Source organism: Anolis carolinensis, chromosome 4 (assembly GCF_035594765.1).
Source record: "Anolis carolinensis isolate JA03-04 chromosome 4, rAnoCar3.1.pri, whole genome shotgun sequence".
NCBI lineage: Eukaryota > Metazoa > Chordata > Lepidosauria > Squamata > Dactyloidae > Anolis > Anolis carolinensis.
In genome coordinates, this window is record NC_085844.1 from 177032498 (window position 1) to 177047107 (window position 14610).

At 41.0% G+C, this 14610-nt stretch overlaps 1 protein-coding gene across 3 annotated transcripts in view; it reads left to right on the plus strand.

The window, feature by feature from the left end:
- Positions 1-350: 350 nt before the first annotated feature.
- The window catches only part of slc26a8 (solute carrier family 26 member 8), a 39655-nt gene continuing 25395 nt past the window's right edge, over positions 351-14610 (plus strand). For 2 of the 3 annotated variants that reach the window (XM_062978301.1, XM_016993247.2), the window contains exons 1-5: positions 352-444; positions 3472-3659; positions 5267-5406; positions 8613-8729; positions 10765-10940. In XM_062978301.1, coding sequence (XP_062834371.1) covers positions 442-444; positions 3472-3659; positions 5267-5406; positions 8613-8729; positions 10765-10940 — 624 coding nt within the window. In that variant the 5' untranslated portion in view covers positions 352-441. Of the gene's footprint in view, positions 445-3471; positions 3660-5266; positions 5407-8612; positions 8730-10764; positions 10941-14610 lie in introns of all 3 variants that reach the window. The other variant, XM_062978302.1, reaches the window with a different exon arrangement.

The following is a 14610-nucleotide window of genomic DNA, read 5'->3' on the forward strand; positions in this document are numbered from 1 at the left end:
GCTTGCATGTTCCGATGAACCTGCGAGCCTTTACTATACAGAGTGCTGAAATGAGTGGGGAACTGTGGATTTAGATATGGGATTCATGTTTCATAACATGCACAAACCATCAAAGGACCCTGCCACACAGCCATATAACCCAGAATATCAAGGCTGATAATCCACAATATCTGCTTTGAACTGGATTCTTTGAGTCCAGACTGCCATATAATACAGTTCAATGTGGATTTTATACAGCTATGTGAAAGGGGCCAAATAAACCAAGCAGAGCTAGGACAAAGTTGACATCATTTAATGGAACATTCAACCTCAGTCTGCATTCTGTTGACAGTCACAGAATGTTCAAAATGAGGCAGAAATTCTAAACAGCTCTAACTGATATAGAGCAACCAGTAGCATGATAATATACAGGAAAGAAGCAGAGGACAGGTTGGGCTCAAAATGGTAAGTGAAAGGAAAGCAATGAGAAATAAAATGGTATATCTATGTTAAAAGAGTCAATAATATGAAATTTAAATGGGCATGCTATTTTTAAAAGGAAATCACTCCTCTTTAAAGTGGTTGGGGGACTAAGGATTCATCTACAGACTGTAAAATGAATGCAGTTTGACACCATTAAGTGTCATGACTCAGTACCATGGAATCATAGGATTCACAGTTTTTCCAAGTCTATAGCCTTCTCTGCTAAAGAGTGCTGGTGCCTCATCAAACTACATACAACTCCCATGATCCCATCACACTGAGTCATGGCAGTTTATGTGGTGTCAAACTGCATTCATTCTGCAAATTAATACAAATAGGCACAACATATTTTGTTACCGGGTTGAAGGACAAGCTGTCTCACCACCCACTGTGCATCTAGATCTTGAGGGATTATGGGAAAGGTGTAATACAGAGAAGTAACATTTTAAGATCTGTTGAGATACATACAGCTCTGTAACATAAACAGATGTGCATCTGCCACCTAGGTTAGCTAGATGCATCCTAGAACTTATGGAATACAATTAAAGATATCATGTTGTAATAATAAATCAAAAGTCCAAGCATTTTGATCTTCCACCAAATCAAACAACAGCTTAGGTGAGGAAACAGCTGCTTTGACATTACTGCTGAACAATAAGAAAAGCAGGAATTAATATGAATAGTTTTGTCTTAATTATTAGAAAATATATTGAAATGAACTATAATACTGTATATAGGTCTAGCCCTAGCATTGGGCAGAGTAGATAGCTAACTTAGGTGGCAGATGCACATCTGTTTGTATCACAGAGCTGTATGTGTCTCAATAGATCTTGAAAAGGTTACTTCTCTGTATTACACCTTTCCCATAATCCCTCAAGATCTAGGTGCACAGTGGGTGGTGAGACAGCTTGTCCTTTACTCAAGTAACAAAATATGTTGTGCCTGTTTGTATTAATTTTACTTTGTTTTTGGCTGCTTCACAAACAATTGTTTTCCTTACATTGCAACTGAAGTTTCTGACCCACAAACAATATTGAATGTCACTAGATGGAAGCATTAAATGGTGAAGCCACCCAATCAATCTTCCAGGGAAAGGGATGACTACGTATTAAGGGATGGCATTTTCATTATCTGTGTAACTAGTTCTTTTTAAAGGAACTTTACCACTAATGACATTTCAAACGAAACAGATCAATACAGCCTAAATGCCATCTGTGCCTCAGCCTCTGAGGTCACTTTGTAATCACCAACATGGCCATGTAAACTATTTCTCTCTGTGTCTCATCAATTTTCTATTCTTTTAAACATTCTGCACCAAAATGTAATTTGTCTGGATTCAAGTCAGTCTTCTAATCTTTGCCTCTCTTCTTATTAAATGCTCAGCTTAGGGAGTGGAGGGGGTTTGCAGATGTATGTATGTAAAACAAAGTACATTGAACTATGTTGCATCAAATGCCTTTCTCGTGGGAATTAGGGTGACTACACTTGTGGGATGAGAAAATAAGAAAAGCCAGCCACATTAAAGTAGCAGCGGAGCCTCCAGTGGCCTAGGGGATAAAAGCCTTGTGACTTGAAGGTTGGGTTGCTGACCTGAAGGCTGCCAGGTTCGAATCCCACCCGGGGAGAGCGCGGATGAGCTCCCTCTATCAGCTCCAGCTCCATGCGGGGACATGAGAGAAGCCTCCCACAAGGATGGTAAAACATCAAAACATCTGGGCGTCCCCTGGGCAACATCCTTGCAGACGGCCAATTCTCTCACTCCAGAAGCAACTCCGGTTGCTCCTGACACGAAAAAAAAATTAAAGTAGCAAGAAGGAAGGAAGAGGCAATGTTGTTTTACATATGATACAATTAAGACATGATTAGGAAAATGACTTTTCCCCTGGGCATATTCTGCATTTTCTCTCAGTAGCACATTAATTTTGCAATATTATGAACAGAGGTCAAAGTATAATATTTAAAACATATCTGTTATGAATTTATTATTTTTCAGTTGACCGAATTCTTATTTGGGGACAATTCCCTCATTATATTCTCCCCTTTCCCTGCAGTTATGATGACCATAGGGGATTCCTTCTTGGAGCAAATAGCAGCTTTGAGGGGGATGTTACTCACACTTAATACCCTGTCCTAATCTTGTTTTCTGTTCCCCCCTCCACCCACAAATATTAACATGAAACATGCCCATTTATTGATTTAATGTAATAAACCTCACGTTTCATTTGGCTTTTAATGCAGGACTCAGAATGTTTTGCTTCTTCTTTTTGTCATTCTTGTTATTTAGTTAATTTCATATTCTATCTTTCAATACCAAGCCTGTAAGTTGCTTACACATAATTTCTCTCACTTGCTCTTTCAGTCTCTCCATTTCCATTGTGCTTGTTTGTAATGTATTTTATTTATGTATATTTTAGCAGAATGTTATTTGTTTTGTTTGATACTTGTAACTTATAATTTCAACTTTATATAAAATCAAAATGGAATATATACCATAGAAAAGGTAAATGTTTTCCCCTGACATTAAGTCTAGTCGTGTCCAACTCTGGGGGTTGGTGCTCGTCTCCATTTCTAAGCTAAAGAGTCGGCGTTGTCCAGAGACACCTCCAAGGTCATGTGGCCGGCATGGCTGCAAGGAGCACCGTTATCTTCCCGCCAGAGCGGTACCTATTGATCTATTCACATTTGCTAGCTTGACAGAAGCTGGGGCTAACAGCGGGAGCTTACCCCTCTCCCTGGATTCAAACCGCCAACCTTTCGGTCAGCAAGTTCAGCAGCTCAGCAATTTAACTCACTGCACCACCGGGGGCTCCTATATATACCATACCACCGTAATGATATATCTACATATTTTTTATATATATATATCTCATACCAGAGTTAAAAAAGCACACATAAAGAGAAGCATTTTAGAAGCATTAATACCCAGGAAGGGAAAATATGGGTTCTTTTCTTTAAAAAAAATCTCCGGATCTCACTCTTTCTTGTCTTAATATGAAACATTAACAACAGGAAACATATGACGAAATTGAACCATGTGTTAATATCGCCAATGAAAGACAGCCACTTAGAGTGACATATACCATCAACAGAAAAGTGTACAATGAAGAAGAATTCGAACGAGATCATGACCAAAAGATTTATTCACAAACCAATCAGGACTTTGAGACCCCTCCACCTGGACGGAGAATTCAATGCAGGTAAGAATCAAGCAAGACTTTTATTCCTTTTCTTTGAATACCGCCTTGTATTGTAATTAAATGACTGGAATATCTTGGTATTTGCATATTGATGTCATTCAGGGTCACCAAGTAAAAACAGTAAGCACATTCTGATTAAAAACAAATACAACTAGGACATACATATAGAATAAATTGCTATTAAAAACAGAAATCAGACAACAGGCTTCCTGTACCTTTAAAACTATATACGTATAAGAGAATTTCAGAAGATGTTGTTTGTCATGCAAGTTCCAGCCAATGAAGTTCCTTCTTTTATATAACCATTTAAGATACAGGAGTTCTCCATGATAATTCAGGAGTGGATTTCCCTTCCTAGGAGTAGATTGCTCACACTTCCTGTTGTCTCACCTCTATTTTTAACCTCAGTTTTAAACTACGAGTTGTTTATAAGTTGGATGTTTGCAACTTGGAGAATGCCTGTACAATTTAAACACAAGGACAGAATAAAATGCTGTTAAAAACACAAAACACATCAAACAGCACCCAAACAGCTCAAACCTTTTAACAGCTGCAGAGTTTAAAATGCCAAAGGCTGTCTGAGCTAAAAGGTCTTTGTTAGCCTGCAGAAAGATAATAGGTAGAGAATCAGCCAAACAGTCCCCTGAAATCAATATAAAGTACCATATATTGAGTTGTCGAAGGCTTTCATGGCCAGGATCACAGGGTTGTTGTATGTTTTCCGGGCTGTATGGCCATATAATCCAGTTCAATGTGGATTTTATACAGCTGTGTGGAAGGGGTCTCGGTTGTAGATATTGCCATTTAGCTGACAAAGGTAGCTTGAACTGCTCATGTAAAAATGAATAAGGCAAAAAGTCATCTTCAACACCATGCATTTAAGATAACCAGCCCATAACTGGATATCTTGTCCAGTACTCTCTTCATATTGTCACTTCCTATGGGAAATCTCCTAGAAAAACATGTCTGCTATAGCTTGTTCTCAAACTTTCTCTCTAAAATCTGGTATACAGAGGAGTGTTGCCTATAATAATGTAATAATAATGCTAATTATTTTATTTCTTACTCACCTCTCCTTGCGGTACAGTTCTAGGCAAGTTACAACATCGCTAAAAACACACAATCTTCTAAAAACATTCTAAAAATATACATATTAAAATATATTTATACAAAATATATATTAAAATACACAGAACAAAGATTAAAAACATAAGATGTAAGTTTAAAATTCGTGATTAAACCTGGCTGGGCAGTAGTAATTGATGGACCTAATCTCAATGAATGCATCCAAGCCGCCTTTGAAGCCATCCAAGTCATAGCTATATATTGCGATTGTAAATTCTGCATTTGGTGAAGAAATATTTCCTCTTATCTATCCTGAATCTTCCACGATACACCTTCAGTGGGTGATCCAAGATTCTACTATTTTGGTTTCTCCTTATACTGCATATTTCCATACATTTCTATCATGAAAGTGTATCTGTACTGTGATAACACCTCATCATCTATCACTATTGTACCATAAGAATTACATAAAACATCTGAAGTGGAGGATGGAAGAGATTTGCTAGATGGTAAATTTATCTACACAGTCCAATTTGTTTCAGATTCTCATGTGCACGGTTCAAGGAGTTACTCATCAAGACATTTCCCGTACTAAACTGGATTTTTTCTTATCGTATCACGGAATGGATTCTAGGAGACATTCACGCGGGCATAACTGTGGGTTTGGTGCAGATCTTTCAAGGTAAATATGATATTCTTCTTTTTGACAATACTTCTTTTATATTTTTAGACCAAATTATCAAGATTAAGATTATTGTCTTTTGATATGCTTCAAAGGTGGCTAATATTATATTTTATAATTGTAATCATCCAGTCTTGTCCATGTATGGGGAAATGCCTATCCCTCTATGTATAGTGGGATGAGCATCTGTGGTACTCCAGACACTTTTGGTCTACAGTTCCCATCAGTCCTAACTCCCAGCCAACATAACTAACAGTGAAGTATTATACGAGCTACAGCCCAGCACCGTCTGGAGAGCCACCATCATCTACCTCTTCTATAACTAGATAGCTACTCATTAGTAGTACCAGTATACCAGTATCTTCTCAGTGGTTCCCAATTTTTTTTACCATGGACCACTTGACCAGGGGCCACTCTCCAACATTAGGATCAAAAGGGTTATGAATCAGTTTTTGATCAAGTTCAGATTCAATTTGGTTATTTGGGGTGCTGATTCAGAAAATTACATTGGATAGACCACATCAGCTTTCATTTCATATGCCATCCAGTAGTCACCATCTGCTTGCCCACAGAAAACCATATTTAATAATCTAGAGCTGATTTTCTCCACATGTCTTGAAGACCTTATTTTAGGTCTCGCGGTCGTGGCCCACAGGTTGGGAACCACTGATCTCCCCCTTCTGTAACTAGAAAGTTGCTCATTATTAGTACCAATTTACCAGTGTCTTCTCAAAATGCATCTAGAAAAAAATAGTCTGGAAGCAGATTTTTCTAAAATTGTTTAACTTCTATTTCTTCAAAGTCTAAGTGATCCAAATAATGTTCAGATGAAGTAAAAATTGTATTAATGTGACTATGATCAGATTTTTTTTGCTTAGTAAGTTTAGCTTGTTTTGGAAATTGCTAAGAATAATTTTGACTCCATAAATTACCATGACACATGACATTGTGAAGGGAACCTCTGAACATAGTCTATATTACATTTAGACCTTCTGTGGCAATGAGGGATCTCCCAGTGAGTTTCTAGGAGAAAGAATGTAGTCAAGGTTTCTTCAATTGCACTTTCAATTTAAGGTCACTAATTTTCTTGGTAAGATAGACCATCAACAGGCTCAATTGTACCCAGCCCTGAATCTAACACAATGGTTCTCAACCTGGGGTCGCCAGATATTTTTTGGCTTTCAACTCCCAGAAATCCTAACAGCTGGTCAACTGGCTGGGATTTCTTGGAGTTGTAAACCAAAAACATCTGCGGACCCCAGGATGAGAACCACTGCTGTAACAGATCTAATGTTGTCATTATCCTCGATCCATGAGGAGAGGCACACAATAAATCATCATCATCATCATCATCATCATCATCATCATCATCATCATCATCATCATCATCCTGTGGGGTATCAAAGAACATGAAATCTGTGCCAGTAGAAATAAGCCCAGCATTTTATTTTATCTGTCTGGTTTGCAATTGTTGATCCATTGGTCATCTGGCAAGCCAACCTAGTCAGTTTTAAACTATACATTTTAACTAACATTGTATTGGTACAAATGATTTTATTGTGTTTAATCTTATGTCTATCCCCCCGCTCTCTCTTTCTCTTTCTCTCTCTCTCCCCCCCCTCTCTCTGTGTATTATTATTATTATTATTATTATTATTATTATTATTATTATTATTATTATTATTATTATCTTGAATCCTGTTCCTTAACATTTCAGAATTGGCATAGACTCAGTTTACTAATACAATATGTGATCTGAATTTATCATATGCTACAGTTATATTCCACCAGTCATTTTATCCTAGCTAATCGCTTAGAGAAGTCAATTGGTTCAAGACCCCTCAATGGTCAGGACATTTCACTGACTGGAGTCCAAATGATATATTTCTTCTCCAAAGCCAAGCCATATAGTATTAAAAACTGGCACACAAGTCAGAAACTACAAAAATAATTTATGCTGACAATGCTGGAAAAAAAGATAACAAAGTAAATACCTAGGAATTTGCTACTGTTTTAAGATACCCATTTTCTTCTGCCTGAGGTGGCCACTTCATTCTGTTCACTCTGTAAGGCCAACCATGCCACTAAATTCAATGAATTTAATTACAACACAAATCTCTTTAATCCAGCAAATCCAAAATTTCTAAACATTAGCTCAAGGCAACCATTATCTCACAAGAACAATAATTAATCTATACCTGTACCACATATTGTATAGTTTAAGTAGGACTGAGTGAGAGTGACAGTCAAACTGAGAGAGGAAAAAGTATATTGATTAAGTCAACCAGTCATAACAGAAACAGACAATAAAAATAACAAATATTTACATAGTGCAGCAAATTTGAAAGCAGAGCAAAGGGAACCTGATATATTAATACTTTCATTTCCCCCCCCTTAAATTGATTGCTTTAACTGGAAAAAGGACATCATCATTTTGCAAAATTCAGTTTGTTTTCAGCCCCCATATTTCTCATATACCTAAAAAAGAAGGTATATAATGTTCTCTAGAACTGGAATACAACCAGCATTATTAAGTAGTGGGACAAGTCTACCACTTGAGTTGCACCACATATGAGGTGTATTCCGTTATAACATCAGACAGGTGGCCATTCTCTTTCATCTTGCCAGATAATTGCTATTGAACATCTTTGAGGTTGGAACTGAAATACTGGGTTGTGCAACAAAAAAGAAAAAAAGAAAAAGAGAGAGCTAATGCTTTAAAGTCCTTTATATATTGCAAAGTCATTTTAAAAAATAAAGTATTATAATGCCACTTTTTAGAAAGTTCTAAAAAGTATTAATGGGAATTTTATAAGTGTTAAAGTTTCCTCAATGTAAGCCACATTTTAGAACTAAAAAATTCTAAAAAGTATTTTGCAATGAGGTTATCCTAATGCGTTAACATTTTCCTGTTATTAAAACCATTTTAAAAATCCCTAATCCTATTGCTTTAAAAATACATCAAAGAATTAGCCTAGATATCAGGCTAGAAGCTGAACTAATCCTATGTCAAAGACAAATTAAAACAAACATTTAGGGGCTAGCTGAAGGAGGAAAAAAAGGAGGAAAAACATGCCACAAATTGTTTTCATTACTTTAATGAATGAGGGTTGGCTTGATGTTCTGCAACAAAAATTAATAATGAACTTTTTACTTTAAAGCTATTTGATTAACATGTCTGGCATATATTTTTAATTTTATTTCAGGACTATCAGGAATATTGTTAACTGGATTACCACTACCAGTTGTCAATAGCTTTTATTCTGCATTTTGCTGCTCTTTAACATATGTCATATTTGGAACATCACGCCATATATCAATCGGTAAGTACTGTTCTTTTTCATTTAGATTATGGTTATCTAACAAGAGAAGTGGGAGACAAGTCCATTTCTATAATATTTTTATTTATATATTTATTTTGTTTGTATCCCACATTTCTCCCAGAATGAGAATGAAGGAGTTCAGCTAAAAAAAGATAATTTGCACTGAACACCCTGTTTAACATAAAAGTTAAACTGCATTAAATAATAGTTTCTATTAAAAGGACTAAATTAAAGTGGTTATTAATATTTATTTTTAATATAGTTGATGATTGATCAAGATTGGTTAATCTGTGATACTCCTGCTAAGAAATCCTGGAGTGGGTCTACTCTACACCAAACTTCGGTCCTCCAGGTGTTTTGGACTTCAACTCCCACAATTGCTAACAGCCATTAAGCTGCTGGGATTTCTGGAAATCAAACTCCAAAACACATGGAGGGTAGAAATTTGCTGATGCCTGATCCCATCACCAGGGGCCAATCTGAGAAGCCAGATGCTGGATTGACCTTGGGTATGAACCACTACGGAGGCAGAAGGGAGACTGCACCACCCAGCAGAAGTGAAAGTGGTCTGGTGCCACTGGATGGCCACCCTAACTGCATCCCCCATCCTCTGTGTCGTGGCAGTCTCTGGGTGCAACACAGGTCCTTCCTGTCCATCATTGAAGGCTGTGATGTCAGCTGGAGAAACGTAGCACCAAGGGAATGAGGAGCAGGCAGAGGAAGACTTTGTTATGAATGGAGACCGCCATGACACAAGTGGTGGGGGGATTGTTATCCTGTGTTCCCTGAATTCGCAGGGTGGCAATGGGGACAGTTGCAGCCCATTCTGTTTTGGAACCATCCCAACCCTTAGAATCATAGAATCATAGAATAGTAGAGTTGGAAGAGACCTCATGGGCCATCCAGTCCAACCCCCTGCCAAGAAGCAGGAAATCGCATTTAAAGCACCCCCGACAGATGGCCATCCAGCCTTTGCTTAAAAGCCTCCAAAGAAGGAGCCTCCACCACAGTCCGGGGCAGAGAGTTTCACTGCTGAAAGGCTCTCACAGTGAGGAAGTTCTTCCTGATGTTCAGGTGGAATCTCCTTTCCTGTAGTTTAAAGCCATTGTTCCGCGTCCTAGTCTCCAGGGCAGAAGAAAACAAGCTTGCTCCCTCCTCCCTATGACTTCCACTCATGTATTTGTACATGGCTATCATGTCTCCTCTCAGCCTTCTCTTCTGCAGGCTAAACATGCCCAGTTCTTTAAGCCGCTCCTCATAGGGCTTGTTCTCCAGACCTTTGATCATTTGAGTCGCCCTCCTCTGGATGCTTTCCAGCTTGTCAACATCTCCCTTCAACGGTGGTGCCCAGAATTGGACACAGTATTCCAGGTGTGGTCTGACCAAGGCAGAATAGAGGGGGAGCATGACTTCTCTGGATCTAGACGCAATACCCCTATTGATGCAGGCCAAAATCCCGTTGGCTTTTTTAGCAGCTGCATCACATTGTTGGCTCATGTTTAACTTGTTGTCCACAAGGACTCCAAGATCTTTTTCACATGTACTGCTGTCCAGCCAGGCGTCCCCCATTCTGTATCTTTGCATTCCATTTTTTCTGCCGAAGTGGAGTATCTTGCATTTGTCTCTGTTGAACTTCATTTTGTTAGTTTCAGCCCATCTCTCTAGTCTGTTAAGATTGTTTTGAATTCTGCTCTTGTCTTCTGGAGTATTAGCTATCTCTCCCAGTTTGGTGTCAACCCTAACCCTTTCCCCAAACCAACTTTGGGTAATTTGAGGAAAGTTCGTATTAAGGTGGCGCCCCGTTTAGCCACTACAAAGCTGATTTCCCACTACACCTACCTAAGTGATCAATATAGATGACAAAAGGAGTCATTGGGACTGTCCCTGCCAAATCAGGACAGTTGGAGGATATGATACTTATATATTGAAGGGCAGAATAATAATACAAGTAATAAAGGCATATTAGTAAGTAAATAAAGTGGTAGTTAGAATTGCTTTTGGAGTTGGCTTTAATTATTTTTATTTTTCATAACAGGATCTTTCAGCATTCTGAATGTAATGATGGCAAACTTTCACAACGCTCTTGATTTCAATGTTAGGCCACCTGGTAATAACAGTCTGGACAGCTTCTCTGATGCAACCTTTACGAAAAAGTACATGGAGGTCTTAACATACACTGCATCTACAACATTTCTAGTTGGCATGATTCAGGTAGGAAATGAAACTGCATTTTATTTTTTTATAGCTGTGTCTTTAAAGACTGCTGAGGCCCCTTCTACACTGCCATATAAAATCCAGATTATCTGCCTTGAACTGGATTATATGGCAATGAAGACTCGTATAATCCAGTTCAAAGCAGATAATGTGGATTATCTGCTTTGATAATCTGGATTATATAGCAAGTGTAGGAGGGGCCTGAGTTGAGCCAGTGATGAAGGGTCCAAAACCGGTCCAAAACCTACCCAATCAATCAGATACTGGAGGCGGCGGCGATGAAAGCGAGAATCCAAAATGTCCTGGACCTCAAATTCTTCTTCTCCATCCACCAAAACAGGGGCAGGGGGTGGTTGGTGCACATCTGGGCGCACACCATCCGCTGGAAGGAGAAGGTGGAACACCGGATGAACGTGCATGGAGCGAGGAAGTTGGAGTTTGAAAGTCACGGGGTTGAGTTGCGCCACCACTGGGTAGGGACCAATGAAGCGGGCATCTAACTTCCGGCAAGGGCGGTGGGAGGGCAAAAAACGAGTGGACAACCAAACCTGATCTCCTACCTTGATCTCGGGGCCAGGCTGGCGATGGCTGTCAGCATGGCGTTTGTAGTCCTCCTTGGCTTGATCAAGTTGCTGATGTAAAAGTTCTTGTACTGCTGTGAGTTCCTGTAGCCAATTCTCCGCTGTGGGGACTTCCGAGGTCTCCACAACAGGAGGAAAGAAACGGGGATGAAAATCATAGTTTGCAAAGAACGGGGCTTCTTTGGTTGAATTCTGGACACCATTGTTGAAAGCAAACTCCGAAAGCGGTAGCAGGGAGGCCCAATTGTCCTGTTGGTAGTTGACATAACAGCGAAGATATTGTTCCAAAGTGGCATTGGTGCGCTCAGTCTGCCCATCCGTTTGAGGGTGGTGAGCTGAGGATAGACGGGAGTCAATGCCCAATAGTTTTTGTAGGGCCTTCCAAAAACGAGAGGTGAATTGAGATCCTCGGTCTGTGACCAGACTCTTGGGCAGGCCATGCAAACGGAATACATGTTGAAGAAATAGGTCCGCAGTCTCCTTGGCCGTAGGAAGTCCTTCGCAAGGAATAAAATGGGCCATCTTGGTGAAAAGGTCCACCACCACTAGGATCGTGGTGAATCCAAAGGACGGTGGTAGGTCTGTGATAAAATCCGCCGAAATTATCTCCCATGGGCGAGAGGGTGTGGGAAGGGGATGCAAGAGTCCTGCTGGCTTCTCCCTTTGTGCCTTGGAGCGCTGGCATATAGGGCAGGTGGTGACATAGTTCTCTACATCCTTGCGGATCCTGGGCCACCAAAAATCTCACAAAATCAAATGCATGGTTTTAAACAGTCCGAAATGCCCGGCAGGCTTGCTGTCGTGGCATAAGTTGAGAGCCTTCTCTCTCCCGGGCCCTGGAGGAACATATACATGGTTCCTGTAGCATAATAACCCATTCTTAAGTGAAAATGGGAAGCGTAGTCCTTGTCGAATCTGTTCCTGGGCCCAGGCGTCTGTCTGTTGACTGGTCCTGATCTCCTGGGTGAAAAGAGCGTCTGTGAATGTGGATTTTGGGCTAGGCGAAGCTGGATCAACTGAAGTGGATTTGGTATTTCCCACTGTGAGCGTGGCAAAGTTCTTGGGTTGCAGCAATTGGGTTTCTGGGATGTCTTTACGCCCTGCTGCATATTCTGGCTTCCGTGATAGGGCATCGGCTTGCTTGGTCTGGGCAGGAGTCACATAATGGATCCGGAAGTCAAAACGTTCAAAGAACAAAGCCCAGCGTTGCTGTCTTTGGTTTAGCTTCCGTGCAGTTTTTAAGTGCTCCAAATTCCGATGGTCAGTATGAACCTCGATAGGAAATTTGGCTCCTTCTAGCCAATGTCTCCAGTTCTCAAAGGCTGCTTTGATGGCTAGAAGCTCCTTCTCCCAGATGGTGTGGGTGGAGATGTTCTCCCACTGGTTGCATCAGCACGGCCCCCACCGCCACATCAGAGGCATCCGCCTGGACAACAAAGGGGGTCTTAGGGTCGGGGTGCTGTAGGATTGGCTGGGTCGTGAATAGCCGCTTCAGTTGCTGGAATCCTTTCTCAGCTTGTTCTGTCCAGCGGAAAGGTTGTTTTCCTCGGATGCAGCTGGTAATTGGATCAGACCAGCGGGCAAAATCTGGGATGAACTTATGGTAGTAGTTTGCAAATCCTAAGAAGCGTTGCACTTCCTTTTTGTTGGTTGGCGCCCGCCATTCTAGTACGGCCGAAACCTTTGCCTGGTCCATGGATAGCCCCAGTGGCGAGACGCGGTACCCCAGGAAGTCTACTTCTTGCAAATCAAAAGCACATTTTTCTAACTTGACATATAGTCCATGGTCCCGCAAACGTTGTAGCACCATTCTGACGTGCTGGTCGTGCTCTGTTTGTGATTTCGAGTACACCAAAAAATCGTCCAAATATATAACCAAAAAGCGGTCCAGATAATCTTGGAAGATATCATTGACAAAATGCTGGAATGTTGCGGGCACGTTTGACAAACCAAAATTCATAACTAGCGTTTCGAATAATCTGAATTTGGTCTGGAAAGCGGTTTTCCATTCATCTCCTTCTCTCACGCGAATCAGATTATAAGCCCCACGAAGATCTAGTTTAGTGTAAACTTTGGCTCCCCAAAGTTGGTCCAATAAGTCCGGGATTAGTGGCAATGGGTAGCGGTTTCGCTTCGTGATATTATTCAGAGCCCGATAGTCCACACAAAGGCGTAGGTCCCCCAATTTCTTTTTTACAAACAGCACCGGGGAAGCGGCTGGGGATTGAGAGGGTCTAATAAACCCCTTGCGGAGGTTTGTCTCTAAAAACTCCCTGAGAGCTTCCTGCTCTGGTTCAGTCAGGGAGTAGAGATGTCCTCACGGAATTGGGGCCCCCTCGATCAAATCAATGGTGCAGTCATAGGGTCTATGCGGGGGTAATTTCTCGGCTTCCTTCTCATTGAAAACATCCCAGAAGTCCGAATATTTTTTTAGGCAAGGTGATGATGGGCTCTGTGTCCGTGGCATGGCAGATCTTGGCTACTAGGCAGTGGTTCTGGCAGTATTTTGAAGCAAACTGGAGTTCTCTGTTGGACCACGAGATGTTTGGGTCATGGAGTGTCAGCCAAGGGATTCCCAAAATCACGGGGAAATGGGGAACTTCAGTAACGAAGGAGATTTCTTCCATGTGTTCTCTTATCCACATTCGAGTGGGCTCGGTCCATTGGCTTACTGGTCCTGTCTTCAGGGGTCGGCCATCGATGGCTTGCACCACCCTGGCATTCTTAAAATCATGGTATTGTAGTCCCAACGAGTTGGCATAGTCTCTATCAATGAAGTTGTTGGTTGCTCCGGAGTCTATCATGGCATGGATCATGACGGGTCCCTTTTTTGCTGACCACAGTGTGACCACCAAAAGAAATAGGACCCCCGTTTGCGGCTCTTGAGTGGAGTTTTTGACCGGGTTGGCGAGCCCTTCTACACCCGGTCGCTGTCTTCCCCCGTCGGCTTCATCTCGGCCGCCTCAGTATTCTCTGCATTCACGGAGGACGCTGCCGCCAAACGGGTGGGGGGCTTCCTTTTTGCTGGACACTCCTTGGCAAAATGGCCCCCGTTTCCACAGTACCAACACAGGTTCAAACGCTGT